The sequence below is a fragment of the Sceloporus occidentalis genome, unplaced genomic scaffold (genome assembly GCF_023333645.1).
Source record: "Sceloporus occidentalis isolate IW3139 unplaced genomic scaffold, rSceOcc1.0.p SCAF_34, whole genome shotgun sequence".
Taxonomy (NCBI): Eukaryota; Metazoa; Chordata; class Lepidosauria; order Squamata; family Phrynosomatidae; genus Sceloporus; species Sceloporus occidentalis.
Genome location: NW_028317014.1, coordinates 3,535,105 through 3,552,986, shown reverse-complemented (window position 1 = coordinate 3,552,986; position 17,882 = coordinate 3,535,105). Strand labels below are relative to the sequence as shown.

General features: G+C 38.1%; 1 protein-coding gene across 2 annotated transcripts; it reads left to right on the top strand.

The window, feature by feature from the left end:
* The first annotated feature begins 238 nt into the window (after positions 1-238).
* On the top strand, positions 239-15,586 carry LOC149298143 (cullin-4B). Of its 2 annotated transcripts, XM_089487706.1 has the most exons (21): positions 239-281; positions 674-1,072; positions 3,540-3,655; positions 3,885-3,988; positions 4,733-4,802; positions 5,302-5,375; positions 5,997-6,159; positions 6,637-6,726; positions 7,672-7,754; positions 8,548-8,615; positions 8,706-8,824; positions 9,226-9,418; positions 9,700-9,804; positions 10,416-10,526; positions 10,870-10,955; positions 11,384-11,491; positions 12,670-12,783; positions 13,206-13,311; positions 13,390-13,562; positions 13,833-13,985; positions 15,491-15,586. In XM_089487706.1, the coding sequence occupies exons 2-21, from the start codon at positions 880-882 to the stop codon at positions 15,584-15,586; spliced, it is 2,325 nt and encodes a 774-aa protein (XP_089343832.1). In that variant the 5' UTR covers positions 239-281; positions 674-879. The 2 variants fall into 2 exon arrangements, with proteins under 2 accessions (XP_089343832.1, XP_089343833.1); XM_089487707.1 differs by lacking the exon at positions 239-281 and having other exon boundaries at positions 661-1,072.
* The last annotated feature ends 2,296 nt before the right edge of the window (positions 15,587-17,882 follow it).

Sequence of the window (17,882 nt, the reverse complement as noted above, 5' to 3'; positions counted from 1 at the left end):
GAAGCGCACCAAGAATCCGGCATTCGCCAGGTGAAAAAGGCGGTAACAAGACTGCATGCGGATGGCCCACGCCAGTCACCTTATCCAATCAGGAGGGCGCTCTGACGTCATGAATTCCCCGCCCCTCCCAAGTGTCTGTTCTCGTTGCTTACCAGTCCCCGAACTCCCTGCCGGGACCAATCAAATTAGCACCTCGGCGAGGGAAAGGCAACGGATGAGGCCCGCACGGTCGGGCATTATGAAAGACCTCGTCGCTAGCCCTTCCGGTTAGTGTAAACCACGTTTTATTTATTATTATTTATTTATTCTTGTAACGTTTACGACACGCTTGGATTGTGGGAGGGTCTGTTGTGCTGTTGACGGGAGGCGGGAGTGAAAGCTGCCGCCGGTGCCTTCTTGGGCCTCGCTACCCGAAATGCCTTGTGAGAGGAAGTGAAGCCATCTTTGGTCCCTTCTCTTTTGACAATAAACAAGCGGAAAGTGGGTCTATCCGGAGTACCGAGACAGTCCCGGGCCTATCGAGTGGTGCCTGGCAGTGATAAGTTGACAGCGTCTAGCTGTATCCGCCAAGAGAGACTGCGAGCACGGGGCCTGGGGCTAGAGGAGACACTCCTCCAACACACAAGCAAGACTGTGTTCATTTTAAGTAGTGCTGTTTTCATGTTTCCCTCAGGTTTATCGTCCTCAAACCCCTCAGCTCAGGAGGTCAGACCAGAGGGTACCGGCTCCTCGAAGAAGAGGAAGCTGAACAGCAGCAGCAGCGAAAAGGACGATTTCGACCCCCTTTCCTCCCCCAAACACTCTTCCTCCTCCTCCAACCTCTTACAGAAGAAGCTGAGGTTTGACGATACCCTGGACTTTATTGGACTCGATGTGAAGATGGCTGAGGAGTCCCCCTCCTCTTCTTCATGCTCTTCCAATGCTCCTCAGCCTCTGAGGAGTAAAAACGTACTGATCTCCCCTGTGGCTGCTGGCCATCATGCCAATGGGCTCACCAAAGCCTCCCCTGTGTCCAGCTTTGCTAACAACAAGCATGGCTCTGCCAAGAAGTTAGTAATCAAGAACTTTAAAGGTAAAAGATGTGTGCGCTGGCGGTGCTTTTGCCGTAAGGAAGCCTTTTACTTGTTTTACAGTTACTGTGATCGTCAGCTGCCTGAGGACTCCACCTGTCACTCAGAAGAGCTGAGCGCAAGTTTGTTCTCGCTTTCTGAACCTCTGCTGTTCTTTGCAGTTTTTCAATTTAAATGTTTTTGGTGACGCCTGTCATAATGTTGCAGTCAAGAGGTTTTAAAAGATAATATACAATAATTTGATGCTAATATCCAAGAGGTTGTGTCGTTCGTTCGAAAGGTCCCAGCTATACATTCTGTGCTAGTCAACGTTAATCCAAGTATTTTATTATTGAGGTCAACTTGAAGGGGTAAACTCTGGTGATGACCTGTGTGCAAAAAAACAAAAACAAAGCCAGCTTGATGCAGTTAATGGTCATTTTATTTACTCTTCAAAGATAATCTTGTGAACCGTGTTTTTGTGTCATTTTGTTTAAGTGTTTGGGGCTGACATTTTTGTAGAAAAAAGGGAGGTTGTGATCGGAACGGTTCATCACGGAGATCGGTTGACATGAGTGTTTTTTTTATTTCACTTATATATGCTATGTCTTGTCACCAAGCCACAAACTTATAGTTTTACAACTTTTAGTTAAAACTGTCTATTGAACCCATTTGGAACTGAAGAAACTTCATAATCTCGCAGGTAATTGGATGCTAGCTCAGACCTTCACATAGATGTGACATTCATATTGAGTGGTGATCCCAGGCAGTTGAGATTTCCAACTCTCTGCAAACTCTTTAGTGAGGGAACCTCATGGTCTCTCCGGACCTGGAATATCCCTTTAAACATTTACCTTGAGATAAGAGAATTATTTTTCAAAACAAGGTATATGATCGATTGAGGGGTGTCAAACGTTTCTTTTAATGAGTGACATATGATGCGAAATTCCAAGAGCTTGTATCAAAATGTAAAGAAAACATTTTTTATTTTTTTTATAAGAATTGTTTGTTGTGCTAGAATATATACATCCTTCCCTTCTTTCAGCCATGCGTTGGGGTAATTTCCAGACTGTTGGACGTCTCTCCCATACATGTAACTTGGTTATTGCTGTTACAGTTATTTATTATTATTGCATCTTTGAATCTGTGTATTTGATTTTTTTTTTCCCTGTCGTGGGATAATATAATAATTAGATGCACATGTCCAAGAGTTTGCAAGGTTCTTTGTACAGCCGCTAGTTACTTTTACCTCTATCACAACCAATGAAGGGACCACGTGCAAGTTTATATAAACTAAAAGTATTTTAGCAAAAATGCATTGCTAATTATTATACATTGATCTAACGTGCTTTGATGCACTTTAAGGAGCTCTTTTCTTATTGTGACATTGGGCTTGGCATTGTGTGTATTCTACAGTGGTATTGTGTTGAAAAGAGTGATTTATTTTTGTATTTGTCTTCCTGTACGTAGGGATTCTGTATACAATTTACACATGCATACCTGGAAACACAAAGGGAAACTGTATTGGCCCCCCAGGAGTCAAATTCAATAGGAACGATTGTGCTGTGTTAATAAAATTCTAATGCTTATTTGTGAGCCTAGTGCACTGTATGTGTATAATATGGACGCGCATGTTCAAAATGCTGTGGCTGAGTTGACTAAATTGCCTAGTTACTTTGGCTTCTTGTCTTACAAGAGTAAGGTAAGTGCGCTGGCCAGTGCTAGTAGCTGAAGGTATCTGTTAATTATAGATTTTGAATGCAAACTAAACAATAAAAAACGAGAGAGTTTATATGTTACTACTTACTTGGGGGACATTCTTTATATGATGGCTGAATGGTCCCTTTAAGGCAGTTTGGCTTGCGGGAGATGTGTTTATGTTGCCATATCTCCAGCGTTACAATATATTTACTGCCTGTCAGATCCATTTCTGGCTTGGCATCCTGGTGTGGGGGTCTAACGAAACCTGTATGAGCAGAAAGTGATCCCCTTTGTTTTCGGTTGGAGCTCGGTGATGCGAAATGTTGGTGCACTTAGGAAGAATTGCTGTACAGGTTCAGTGGATAGTTATTAAAGTACCCACAACTAGTTTAAAGTGCATTCTTCATTCATGAGGCTGAATGGCGCGTCCATTTAAAGTTCCATCCACCCTCTATGTTCAATGGGGGCCAATGGCTTTTTTTTTTTATATACTTTGCATGGAAGAGGGTTGCCTTATCACTTATTGGAATGGTCAGCTTTACAAATATGCATATGAGACTTAATACCCCATGTGTCATTGTGTCTGAAAATATATACCTTGTATCCTCCTAGTATTTAGATGGTGCATTTGCTCTTATTTGTACTTTTGGTTTAAAATACCTTTGCAAGCATGCCCTTGACTTCTAACTAACTTGTGTATTTATATGGTTTCCTATTTTGCTCATGTTTTGGTGGCAAATAAAGCAGCGTTTGTTCCTTCTTTTTAATTAATACACTTTACTTTTACAGATAAACCTAAATTGCCTGAAAATTACAGTGATGAAACCTGGCAGAAACTGAAGGAAGCGGTACAAGCCATTCAAAAAAGCACTTCAATAAAATACAACTTAGAAGAATTGTACCAGGTTTGTTAACTTTAGTGAAAAGATAATATATGATAATAATATCATCTTATAATGATGAATGCCAAGTTTTAGAACAAGAGTCTTACCCCATGGATTTTGAAACATTTGATGCTTTGCTTTCTGTAGCCCCCATTTGTGAAGGCCCGCCGCTCTGACTGACACTCACTCACTGGTTTACTCGCTATCCATGTATGTTGATTTTAATAACCTTCTCCTTTTGTCTTTCTAGGCTGTGGAAAACCTCTGTTCTTACAAGATCTCTGCAAACCTCTACAAACAATTGAGGCAGATTTGTGAGGACCACATCAAAGCACAAATTCACCAATTCAGAGAATATCCTTTTTGGAATAGTGTTATGTATTCATCGTTTGCGTTGATTTGCGGCGTTAATTACTGGCCATGTTAGAAATTAAGTTTCTGAACATATAGTTGCTCTAAAATGAAAAGGACTGTATCTAAAATATTTTGTTTAACTTGGTTTTGTTGGGGTCAGTGTGTAAGCGACTACAGTGTGTTTTTTTTTGGGTGGGGGGGTGGTTTCTAGTTGAAAGTGTAAGTGCTGTACTTGGTGTAATATTCAGGTAACTTTGTTCAAGAATAGTTTATTAAAGTTTGAAATGACGCTCCAACTATGAGAGCTGAGAGTTCCCTTTAAAGTGGCATAATGTCCCACTTACACTTGCATACAGGTATTCTGCAGAATCTTGCATATGCATTTTCCCTCCTCACCTCGCATTTTCAGTGCAGGTGATCTCCTTACATGTGAAATGCTTTAATGACAGTCACCCCCAGCACTGGCTCAGCATAGGATTTGCGCAGCGTAAGCACATTTTTTAACTTTAACCAATGCATATTATTGTCCTTTTCATATGAATTGTTTTAGTATGCTGTCTCTGGGACACTGGCGTGCCACTTTAATAAAACATATACTACGCACTTTAAACATAACCTAGAATACTATCAATAATTATGTCTCAATTTCTCAATGATATATCAGTTTGTACTTTTCTGCATAGTGTACATTTTTCTTATTATTCAGCTGCTTGCAAGTGCATATTTCCTTAACACTTTAATCACAGATTCATTGGATTGTGTCATTTTTCTAAAGATAATAAACAAATGTTGGGAGGACCACTGCAGACAAATGGTAAATATTTCCTTGCATCTGTGTTTTTCTTTTGGGAAACTTTGTATGTACTTGTCTTAAATATAAAACATTTATTATGGCACGTCTAATATCCAGTGTTTTTTGAACATCTGCCGTACAAAGGACTTTTCTATTACTTGTAGTAACTGCCGGCGGGCGCGCATGGGATATTGATGAGCGTTTTTTGTATAACAGTGTCTGTTGCTTTAAGGGAATGAGAGCTGTGTAGAAGTCATTAGTTGGTATTCACATTTTTACCCCTTCTAGTGAAATTTTTATGCTGTTTTTAGGATCTTCTTTTTAATATTACCCTTTTGTATAGCGCTATATAAAACAATGAATAATAGTCTAATTCTTACAAATGTTGGGAGGAGCACATCAGCTGTATGTAGAGAACTTTAGTTTTCATGCTTTATAGGGGGCAATTCTACATTTAATGTGAGGTATTTCAAAAGTTTAAATATCAATTTTTGTTTTTCATTTTTTCTTTGTCTTAAAGATCATGATTCGGAGTATATTCTTATTTCTGGACAGGACATATGTTCTGCAAAATTCAATGTTGCCATCTATATGGTAAGTAAATTATTGCTGCACTCTTAAGGCAGCTGGGTTTATGGCTTGGTAGTTTTCTCACAAGGAAAGGGGTTTATTTAACATTAGGAAGCCGATTATTAAAGGGCCACATTACAGCTCCTGATGTTTCTCTGTTTTACTTCACTTTTTAAGAGGCATACTTCCGTATGTGTTACTGGGATTTCTAGAGTGTTTTTAAAGCAGCTCTTTTAGCCTTTTTATATTGATCGCTACAGGGATAAACTTGTTCTGGGTCCTAAATTGAACCGGCTTTCTCCTAGATTTCTCTTTCTGGCTTCTAACTGCTACAGACATGTTGTCAAGCTCTGGTGTTGGTTATTGTTGTGCTCCTGCTACACACTTGTAATCCTGATATTGGGCTACTAAATAGGTTATGGGGTTAATAGAAGATTAGCCATCAATGTATACTGTGAAGACATAACTCTCAATTTGCCAGCACTTTTAATTGTTAGATACAATTTCTCAGTATTTCATTGATGCTATAAATACATTTTATATATGACCAATTTGTTTACAGGATAATGGCTGTAAATGCATGGAGTTATTTATTGTAACCTCTCTCGAATAATTCATTTCAAATCAAAATGCATGTTATTGCAGGGATATGGGATTGGAACTCTTCAGAAACCATATCATCAGTGATCAGAAAGTCCAGAACAAGACCATTGATGGAATTCTTCTGTTGATTGAGAGAGAACGAAATGGAGAAGCGATCGACAGATATTTATTACGAAGCCTTCTTAGTATGCTCTCTGACTTACAGGTACAATGAGCAGAGTTAGGGCATGCATTCACTATAACTATAATATTACATATAACTTACTTGTTGATTCATATAGTTACATGGTTAATTAGGTTGGGAAAAAGACATTGTCTGTCAAGTGCGACCATTCCACAAACGCATATTGGTGGATCCAGAAGAAGGCAAAAAAAGCATTGTTGTTGACCCATTTTAGTTTCTTTACTTTGGGGAAATTGAGATGTTGGCTTTGGTATTTTCCAATAAACTTTTCAGCATTTATGGTCAACCAGCATATTAACTTTAGTACATCTTGCATGTCTTTTAGTATATGAACTCTTATTGGCAAGTATGCTGTGAATATAGGTTCATGTCTTGTTTGTGCCTTAATGCATTAAGGGAATATTCTGCTAATAGCTTGCATTCTATAAGGAAATCTAGAAAATGTAAAGAACTTCTATCTGCCTCTCCATTGAATATAAATGTTGTCTTGCGTTGCAGATTTATCAGGACTCGTTTGAGCACAGGTTCTTAGAAGAGACAAACCGGCTGTATGCTGCGGAAGGCCAGCGGCTCATGCAGGAGTGTGAGGTGTGTAACGAGGCTTTCTCTTAGTGTGGCCGATGTAAATTGTAACTGACAATCATGCAAAATTGCTAGAGTTTATAGGGACACGAGAAAGCCTTTAAAAGTGGACATGTCATCCTCAAGCATAGCTATAACTCTGTTGTTCAGCTAGGTTGTGCTCCATGCATAGGTACACAGTCCACATTTTCTCTCACAATGCTGTCCGTGTGCATTGCATGCTGTGACGGCTTTGCCGGGAGGTTCGTATTTGTTGGCTTAATAACTGTGTGTCGTAAAGCAGTTTATTTCCACATTTGTTAGCAAAATGACTAACCGTGTAAATGCGAAATTCGTACTTGACACCTTGCAGTCTGTGTGAAATTGTGGTGACAGATGACCTGGCTTTACAGCACTATGTGAAATCATTTTATATAACTTGCTGTGCAAGCCTTTTTATCTTCTCCAGAGGAGCACAGAAGGCTTATCTTCTTCTACACATTAGCTCTTTTGTTGTAAGGTGCTAATGCTGGTCCTCTGTTTCACTTTGGGATCTGTTCGCTTACAGGAAAGTCAGTGAGAATTCTTTACACACTGAATTATGCATAATAAGGGCCATCTCAGCCCTTGTTGTTGGAGAAACCTGCCAGTCAAAACAACTAGTCCTTTAGGGAATAAAGCACTATGGCGATGGTTCATGTGCAGCTAAAATATAAAAAGCTATAATACTGACATTTGTAAAGTTCAAATGTACTAATAAGAGAAAAAAACACTAACTTACCAAGAATATAATTTTCACACTGTACTAACTTGCATGTTATTCTCCTTATCCATGCTTTATTATATCTTAAAGAAACTTGCTACTGACTTGAAAACTTTTTAACATTTTTCATTTTGAAAGCTGTATACTTGTTTTTATTGTTAAAGTTAATGATGACAATGGGGTGGTAAATTTGCTTTCTCCTGGTACAGGTTCCAGAATACCTTCATCATGTGAACAAACGCTTAGAAGAAGAAGCAGACCGTGTAATTAAATATTTAGATCAAAGCACACAGTGAGTTTATACCTCTAATGTGAGATACATTTGGCTAATTTTATATTTTTAGGTTTATCTTTCATAAAGTAACTAGTGATTTTTTTTTCTGGAGCACCACCTCCTAGTATTCCGTGATGTGATTACATGATGGCTGGTGATGTTATGAATCAGTCCCTTCCTCTGACTACATTGGTTTCTTGAGCTCAAAACATTTGTTTCCCGTAATACAGCAAAATAAAATGTTTTTTTTACCACATTTTGACAAAGGGCCTTCTATGCAGTCCTCAAAACAGTGGTCCTTCTTGACCCCTTATGTAAGCTTGAGAGACTGTGATAGCGTTACACTGACGAGCTCTAAATAAAAGCCGTATACATACATACACACACACACACACACACACACACACACACACACACACACACACACACACACACACAATAAATCAATTTAAAGACTCCGGGGATGTTCCCGTATATAAATAGGTTATTTGGGAGACCCGTAGAAGAAACCATAAGCAAACTTTGCGCTACTTTGTGTTCTTGCTATCAAATAATTGTTTTATTTGAATGAATATGGTTTTAATTAAAAGCCTTGATGGCCCTAAAGGGGTTAAAAGAATATAGATGTACTCCAACTCTGTCTTCGTGTTAAATGCCTTTTTAAATGTACTCTCATTTCCAGTGGAAGTGGTAGAGTTTAATATAGTAGGGCAATTTTAAACATGCATGAGAGGCATAGTTATCCTGAAACTAAGACCAGACAAAGGACTGATTATGATCTGAGTGAAGGTTTTAATTTGTTTTTTTGTAGGAAGCCATTAATTGCTACTGTAGAGAAACAGCTTCTAGGTGAACATTTAACGGCCACTCTCCAGAAAGGTAATGTCCTATAACATTCTGTCACGTTGCATTTGAAGTCCGCATTGCATCACAATGGACACAGTTAATATTGGATGTTTCACTCGACAGGTTTAAATCACCTTTTGGATGAAAATCGTATTCAAGACCTTTCCTTGCTGTATCAATTGTTCAGTCGAGTGCGAGGCGGAGTACAGGTTCTTCTGCAACACTGGATTGAATATATAAAGGTAGTTTTAAAGGGACAGTGTACCCCATCGCTTACATTGTTCACTTCGTACCTGGATGCTTGTCAATCACTGACAAGAAGGCACATGCGCACATTTGAGGCGAGACAGGGGCCTTCGAGCGTATCTCCTGCAAGTCTGGATGCTGGATGGGAAAAATTCATTTAAAGTGGTGACAAAGCTACCATATGCATTACTTTGCTTTTGATGGCTGGAGTGTCCCTAGAAGTTGCAGTTGACCTGCTTGATACTGTAATCTATTTTGATAGTACCTAAAAAAAAAAAAATTAAAAAAAATTGACATATGGAGTTGGGTTCAAGTAATACCATTTATTTACCAACTGATTTGGTTTTATTGCATTGTAACATGGGGACCGGTTTTAATTGTTTTTCTTTCTTTCTAGGCCTTTGGTAGCACCATTGTGATCAATCCAGAAAAAGATAAGACAATGGTACAAGAGCTGCTGGATTTTAAGGACAAAGTTGACAATGTGATAGATGTCTGCTTTTTAAAGAATGAAAAGTTTGTAAATGCTATGAAAGAAGCATTTGAAACTTTTATTAACAAAAGACCAAACAAACCCGCAGAACTAATAGGTATATATATTTTTTATATTATTTGCTTTTACGCCCCCAGACTTTTTTATACTGGGCTAGAAGCATTCTTTACGTAGGCAGTGGTAGCTGTTCCTTAAGTATTTGTAAGGAAATTACCGCATGTGTCATTATAATGAATAGTACTCTTTAACAATTTGTGGATGCATACAATTCACATTGATTTATTAGAGAAATTAAATTCTGTATTAAAGTACACTTTTTTTCTTTTGAAATTATCTTTGCTAATCCCCCAAAACGCTTGTATGTGTTCTTGATTCTAGCTAAATATGTCGATTCGAAGCTGCGGACTGGAAATAAAGAAGCGACTGATGAAGAGCTTGAAAAGATGCTGGATAAAATTATGATTATATTTAGGTTCATTTATGGTATGTTTTAAATATACATTAGGCTTGACATATAAGAGAAACTTGTCAGAACCATCTTAAAGTATTATAGGAACCTAAAAAAAATCCAACTTTGTCACTACGGGAGAAGGTACTTAGAACAGTGTGAACTATCTGGGCCAGAGACACACACGTCCTTTCACCCAAACACTTTTCGGAGCATTAGGAAGCTAAAGGGGTTTAAAAAGCAACTGCTTTTTCTTTTAATAAGATACGTTTTAGTACTTTTCTCTTTTTTTTTTTTTTTTTTTGACATGGTAACCTAATACGGTTTGCTTAAAGTTTAACATTGAGTGAAAAAGATTCTTAGCCGCATTAGGTATTTTTAATATTTCAATAGTCTTGGAATACTATCATTTTGTCTTATTTTTAGAATTGCTAGGGGTACGGGACCTAATAGCTTTCTCTGTTTACTGTTCGCTGGATCAGAACTTGTTTTGTCTTGCTTTTGTTTCTCATCAGCTCGTGGCCTCGTATTGTACTGTAAAATCTTATATGGAAATGTAGTGTTTTGTGATCTGCTTAAAACATTTGACATCTTCTGGTCTCCTGTCTCTTATTCTAAACCCTCATTGAATTCCCTCTGTCCTTAGGCAAGGATGTGTTTGAGGCTTTCTACAAGAAAGACTTGGCCAAGCGGCTCCTTGTTGGAAAAAGTGCTTCTGTAGATGCTGAAAAATCTATGCTTTCGAAATTGAAGCATGGTAGGTGTAAACAGCTTAAGCTTTCAATTTGCATTATAGCTTTAGTCTTGCTGCCAAAAAGTCAAATTGTTTGCTGTAGATTTCCTTTTAGAGTATGTAACACACCTTGTACTACCTATTATACATACACTATATAAAAACACTGTGTAGATAATATGGTGATCTAAGTTACAAGTTACTGAATCTAAAACTTTTCCTAGGGACTTTAGTTTGCTCTGCGAGTTTATCCCAGAAAGGTGCAGTAGGTTTCTGTTTTTGCTGTAGATGTGCCATGTAAACTATAATTTGGTTGTGATTGTTAAATAGAAAAGAAAATGTTAAAATAATTATTGTGTTTTTGTAGAATGTGGGGCCGCCTTTACCAGCAAACTTGAAGGAATGTTTAAAGACATGGAATTATCAAAAGACATCATGGTTCACTTTAAACAGGTAAAATCAATCTCCATGTTTACTTTTGTATTTGCAGTTATACAGTAACATTGTGCTTTAATCTACAGCTATACCTTTAAGGGACGTATTTTTGTTTGGGATGGAGCTGGTTAAGAAAACCAACTCCTACGATCGGTTTTCAGTAGTTGTTTTACCATGGGGACAGTCTCCTTTTTTAACCCTTACGGTGATGTTCATCGAAAATCTTTCGTGTCTGAAGGATGATATACGTTATAAATATCACAAATACCATTATTGTATTAATTCGACTATAGAGCAAATTTACAAATTGAATGGCTGCTCCCTCAACTGAAACAGTGATGTTATGTACAGAGTAGTTTAATTGCAATTTTACCAGGGTGGATTGTTTTATCAATATGAAAAGTAAACCAAGCAACGTGTGTAAAAATGCGCACATTTCTTTTCAGTACATGCAGAACCAGAATGTCCCAGGCAATATTGAGCTGACGGTAAACATTCTCACAATGGGATACTGGCCAACATATGTACCTATGGAAGTTCATCTGCCTCCAGAAGTGAGTTCCCTGTCCCTCTTTTGGGTCTCTTCTTTATGTGCACAGACAGTAAGAAGAAACAAGCTGGCTTCTACCGAGAACTGCTAAGATTGCAAATGTGTGTGTGTGTGTGTGTGTGTGTGTGTGTGTATATATAATATATATACGTGCGTGTCATGGCACCTGTGTTCTAGTTGTTCACAGCCTCTTTAGCAACAGATGTGGTTCACATTTCCGTCCCAAAACTGCAATACTATGTCATGTTAAGGTGGCTGATACTATTAGAATTAAGTCTCTGCCTATAACAAGAAATTGATCTGCGGGTAACTAATAAACAAAATAAAAACTTTGCATTAAACGAATGCTACAGTTCTTTGGCAACTAAGATACAGGCAGTCCTCATACTTGCATCATATTTTTCCATCAAAGCACGTTAAATGGAACCATGTTTTCACATTGGTTTAATGCCGCACCAAAGGCAAAATGCTACAATAAAGTGTATTGAGTACACTGAGCAGTACAGTATAGCCTTATTGAAGGGGGTGCTTTACATTAGGAGCTAAACATGGCACAACTGTATATTTTACAGAGCACATCCACAACAAGACTGACAATATATAAATGGGAAGAAAAGTGGGGCAGCATAACTAAGTGGCCAAAAGCACATTATGAGAAAAACAATATGATGTAAGTTGAGTCTTCACAGTCTAAGTTGTTAATCAAATAGAGGGCTGCCTGTATTTCGTTAAATACCAACGTACTTCTATTGGAACCTCTGAGTTCCAACACCCAAATTATAAAACCAAACAATATTCAAAGCTCTAAAAAGCCCGATAGAAAAATGTTTCGATATTTCCGAGTGAATATGTGCTGAGCACGGAAGGCAGTTAATGTATAAATGTGTCTTATAGAAACAGCTAAAACATTAGAAGTCCACATGACTACTTCATACAGATTTACTGCAAAACAGTTATACGAAATATCCTGGGAGCAACTTATGGAATATATAGCACAATACAATGACATATACATTTTATATCCCATTATAAGCATGGTGAAAAGAGAACACGATTAGAAACCGGATTTGTGCTTCGGTGTAAGAATGAGTGGAGTCATCTGGAACGTGACATTGCCTTTTTGATTTCACATTGGTCATGTTTATGTGCTTAATATCACTTTCCTTTTTTGTTGAATTTTAGATGGTAAAACTACAGGAGATATTTAAGACCTTTTATCTGGGAAAGCACAGCGGTAGAAAGCTGCAGTGGCAATCAACACTAGGACAGTGTGTTTTAAAAGCCGAGTTCAATGAGGTGAGTTCTACCGGCTAACGCAGATTTCTTTTATTTGCCTGAAATGAATGCTAGGACGGAAAACGTTTATTGCTGATAGTATAACAATGATATAATAATCGCTGTCGTGCCAACTGTGATTGCTGTGGCCCCTACTGATCGGCCCACCAAGGACTGCTATTGTAGACGTGGCAGTCTGTGCACCGGGATGTGGAAGAGACCAGTGCTTGTGGAGGTGCTCATGGACTGTTCTTTCTGCAAATGAGTTAAAGCAAATATGTCTTTATACAAAATGTACATCTCGAAGTCTCTTAACTAGGCTTGGTGGCTTGGGCTGCTTGCTTGTAGCCTAATTAAATAATCTTGTGTAAATAATGGCCTCTGTAGAACCAGCAGATAGCGTGGCAAATAAGCTTTTCTGATTTGTTTTCTTCTCTCTCCAGGGTAGGAAAGAGCTCCAGGTTTCGCTGTTTCAAACGCTTGTCTTGCTGATGTTTAACGAGGGAGAAGAATTCAGTTTTGAGGAGATTAGGCAGGCAACTGGCATAGGTAGGAATCTTACCAATGTTTACCTTATTTAAATGACTCAAGAAAATTATATTATGTTTAATGTGTGTTGTTTGGCAGAGGACAGTGAGTTACGAAGAACGCTGCAGTCTGTAGCATGCGGAAGAGCCAGGGTTCTTGTCAAGAGTCCCAAGAGTAAAGATGTTGATGACGGAGACAAGTTCACGTTCAATGATGATTTCCGGCATCAGCTCTTCAGAATAAGGATTAATCAAATTCAGATGAAAGAAACGGTATGTTAGTTATTTCTATATATCATTTTTTTTTTCTTGGATTTTTGTTCTTAATCCAGTTGTTTAGTAGTAGAGATTGTGTTCCTTATGTTACTGTTACTGGTTTTAAGTCATTTTTTTTTTAAGGTTGATTTGCTGCATAAGCATCGCAAGTATTACAACTTACATCTGACACTGTCGTGCATTGCTGGCCACAGAACAAAACAGAGCCGTCAACACCTGTAAAAACACTCAATTGATGCACTCAACGCTTCTTTTCTTTATATATAGGTGGAAGAGCAAGCAAGCACTACAGAGAGAGTATTCCAAGACCGACAGTACCAGATTGATGCAGCAATTGTTCGAATAATGAAAATGAGGAAGGCTCTTAGCCACAATCTCCTGGTTTCCGAGGTGTACAACCAGCTTAAATTCCCAGTCAAGGTAACAGATTCTGAAGACCATTTTGACTGCACAACCCTTATTCTCTACACACAGACAGCAAATAAAAACCTTCCGGACCATCTAGATTGCGCTTTTTTTTTTTTTTTTTTTTTTTTCCCTCCCCCATGGTGTAAAAACCACACTTTACTTAGTCCTTGATTATATTCAAACTAATCTAATGCCTATCCCATGCATGTGTAAATTCCTTCAATGGTTAATAAGCTGTTTAGGATTAGTCTCCTTGTTTCTCTGCATTACTTCACCCTCTATTTTCCCTTGATTTTTGTATTGTGTTCATGATGGCTTTAACCCCTTCACTGAACGACAGGAGAGACTCTGCAGGGTCTGTCTAGATTACAGTGTGATCAGTGAAGGGGATGAGAGTGAAAAATCATCTTTAGTTTTTCCCCTTTGTGGGAAGAGGAAGAAACATTGTTTCTAACAAAGTATAAATAAAATGGATAAACAATACCGTGAGCTCAGTGATGTCAATGTGATATCATGTGGCAAATACAAGGGTACAAAATAGGTTAAAAATGTATTAGTAAAAAAAACTATTTTTAAAAAGCCCTGCTATCCTATTGCCCTAGCACAAATACTACCCTATAGGGTACTATATAAGGGATGGATGTGGCCCTCTAGAACATAAAGAAAATGTATATGTGGAGTATGTCTGTAATGAGTGCCACCTGCTGTATAGAAGAAATTCTAAGCAAAGTTGCTAAACTATTTTATTTTAGGTTTTTACATACTAGCACTCACAATTGTTGTCTTTTGCATGTTTCTATGGATTAAATTTAATGCCCTACTCGTTCTGGGGGGGGGGGGGAAGTTGTATAATTTTGTGTGGTTACATCAAACAGAAAAGGTGAATCTTGATTAAACCGACATATGGTAAAAATGACAAAATATGCATGATGAGTACTAAAAATGCCCGGTAGTGATGGAGTTAAGTCTATTTAAGCATAAAAGATTTACTGAGATAGTAGTGGAGGCTCTTCCACTTATCTACTACTTCCCTCAAGGTGTAATGCAGCTTTCCTAAATTACATCTAACACCGACTACTTGCCCTGGCATCCATTCCCCTTCTCTATACTGTTCTTGTCCTCCTGTAGCTGCCTGATATATCGGCAAATGCCAGATATTATTACTGATAAGTTAATCAAAGCAAACCAGACAAATGTGACCTAGTGCCATTTCTGCAGAAAAACAATGTAACGGTTTCACTCTGTTTATATGTATGTATAAATATAGTGTGTGTGTGTGTATGTATGTATGTATGTATATATATATATATGTGTGTGTGTGTGTTTCAACTCATGCATTCAGACTGATTTTTATTTTGTAGAGTCAAGGGTTATACTCGAAGGTTACCTTATTCTGGTCCCTAATAACCGAATCTGTTATTAGTTTCCTCTTATCCAACAAAGTGACGATTAATTGTGCACGCTTGAGTTAGCAGTCTGTTTATTTACAACACTTTTTCCTTTCTCTGTCCTTCCAGCCTGCAGATCTGAAGAAAAGAATAGAATCCTTAATAGACAGAGACTACATGGAAAGGGACAAGGAAAATCCCAACCAGTACAATTACGTTGCGTAGAAATGTCGTCGCCTTTGTTTTTATGAGCTCCTGGTCGCTGGGTTGCTAATGGATAATAAAATTAGCCTTTCGATCCCATTAAATTAATCTTTCTTTTTACATCATCACTAACTGAATGCAAACTGCCTCAAGAAGAACTACGTAAGCAACATTTTCAGTGATGTCAAATACCCCCTTTAATGAATACATTTTACATTTAAAAAGAATGCTGTTGAACTCTTTGCATGTTTATAATGATGTGCAGAACACTTTTAAGAGTGACTTCCAGAGTTCTATCTGCTCTACAAGTGAAGACAAGATATAAAGGGCAAAATGGCACTTTCTTCCAGCTGTTCCTTAAAGCTGCATGCAAACTCTCACAACAGCTAGGGATGTGATCAAGGATATTCTCATGGCCGGTGTGCTTCTCGTGTGATCTGTTAATTCGCAGCTTGAACATTTGGCACTTCCATCACAACCAAAACAGAAGGCACTGTACCCCAAGTATATGAATATGACTTTTATTTGAGGATGTATCATTTGTGTGCTTAAGTGCTAGTTTTTACCGCATAAACATTCTTCTAATGACATCGTAGCGTGGCTGTTAATTGATGTGTGATGTAAACTGGGATTAAATGAGAAAACCCCTGAAGGAAATTACAAACGTCCCCTTGCCATCTTGCCAAATTTAAATACCTGTTTGTTTCTTAGCGCTATGTACTTTCGGTATCTTAAGTAAGATTTTAGTGCAGCCGCCCAGCATCAGATGTGGGAGTTTCTGTAGCTGTTGGAATATCTAGAATTAGGAATATGTGCGGGATCTGAGTTGGGGCATATTTGTTTTACCAACATAAGTACAGCTATGTGAGCCCGGGGGGGGGGGGGGGTTGATGCTGGTAATTAATGGATTTAACACATCTCCGATGTCTGATGTCTTTTGCCGCCACAGAGAGGATATTTAGTGAGTGCCTAGAGGTTTAGCCTGAAATCACTAGGTTCTCAGGCATTCTAGAAAAATAAAAAGCATCCGTTAGAAAAGAGGATTCTATTTATCTTTGTGCCTTTTTATGAAAGATTAAAATAGACTTTGTGCTTCAGGCACCTGATTATTTGTTCATAATCCAAAGGGATAGAAGAAATCTTTTTGGCATTTTATAAACCCGCAAGGAATTGATGTTTTCACATAACCAGACCGAAGGAGTAGCTTTGAGACACAATCATGCCTTTTTGCTGCTTTGGACAACCGCGTTTGCTTCTGCTCCATTTTTTGCAGCATATCTGGCTTTTAAATTCTTCTTGTCGGGCCTGAAGCAAATGCATCCATATACAGGGTTACCACTGTTGCCTTTTGCTTTATTTTCTTTTATTTAAAATTGTCCCACTGAACGAACTCATTCCGAAAAGACTAGTAAATGGCAGACACTTTTTCTACGATTGACTTTTTTTTTTTTTTACAAGATCCCATTAATGTGGTGAATGGCGGCAAATCAAATTCTAACCCTGGCTTAACCCTCTCTCTCTCGTTTTTGCCGAGGAAAGTCTTTGAAAAAGCGTTGCAGCTGCTTTACGGAGTTACCGAGAAAATTTTCTGGTTTTGTATGTATTCAGATTATTTTAATTGTCACGACTTGAAAATGGACATGGCGGTTCTTGTACTTTCAGAGGTAACCGTTCTGCATCGAGTTTTGGACATACTGTTGTGACGCCTGTAGCTGGAATCCATGTCGCTGTCTGAATGCAGGAAGGATTAGAGTTACTGTTTGCTGCTCGTTTGGTGTGGTTATCGGCATGTCGAGTTCTCATGAAATAGGATTATTTTTTCTGGTTTATTGCTGTTTGGAATGTTTTCTTTAGGAATAATGTCCCGTAAAACTGCATCGTTTCTGCCGCTGTTTTAAGTTTAGAGAGGTTGTCGAACTTGTCACTTTTATTTTGTTGTGTGCATGTACTTTTTATTTTTTTTTTATTTTTTTTTTTTTGCGCCGTGAGGTCATAATTGTCTTTTTTAAATAATTTACGCAAAGGTGCCAAAATACAGCATATTGCAAAAAAAATAGAATTAAAAACAAGATGTTTTAGTTCTTATAGTATTTGACAAAGGTACAAGTTCGGTTTCCCAGCGACGCCTTTGAATTTTATTTTTGACAAGCGTCCCAGCACTTTTTTTCCTCTTCTCACTTAACGTGTAGAGAGGGTCACAGAACAAAGCAAGTGGTACACGCAGAATGGGAAGATAAATATCATGTGGCAAACGTCAGTTTGATCCACAGTGAAGTGTCGGCACCACGTTGTTGGCAGCCATTCATCTCTCGGTTCT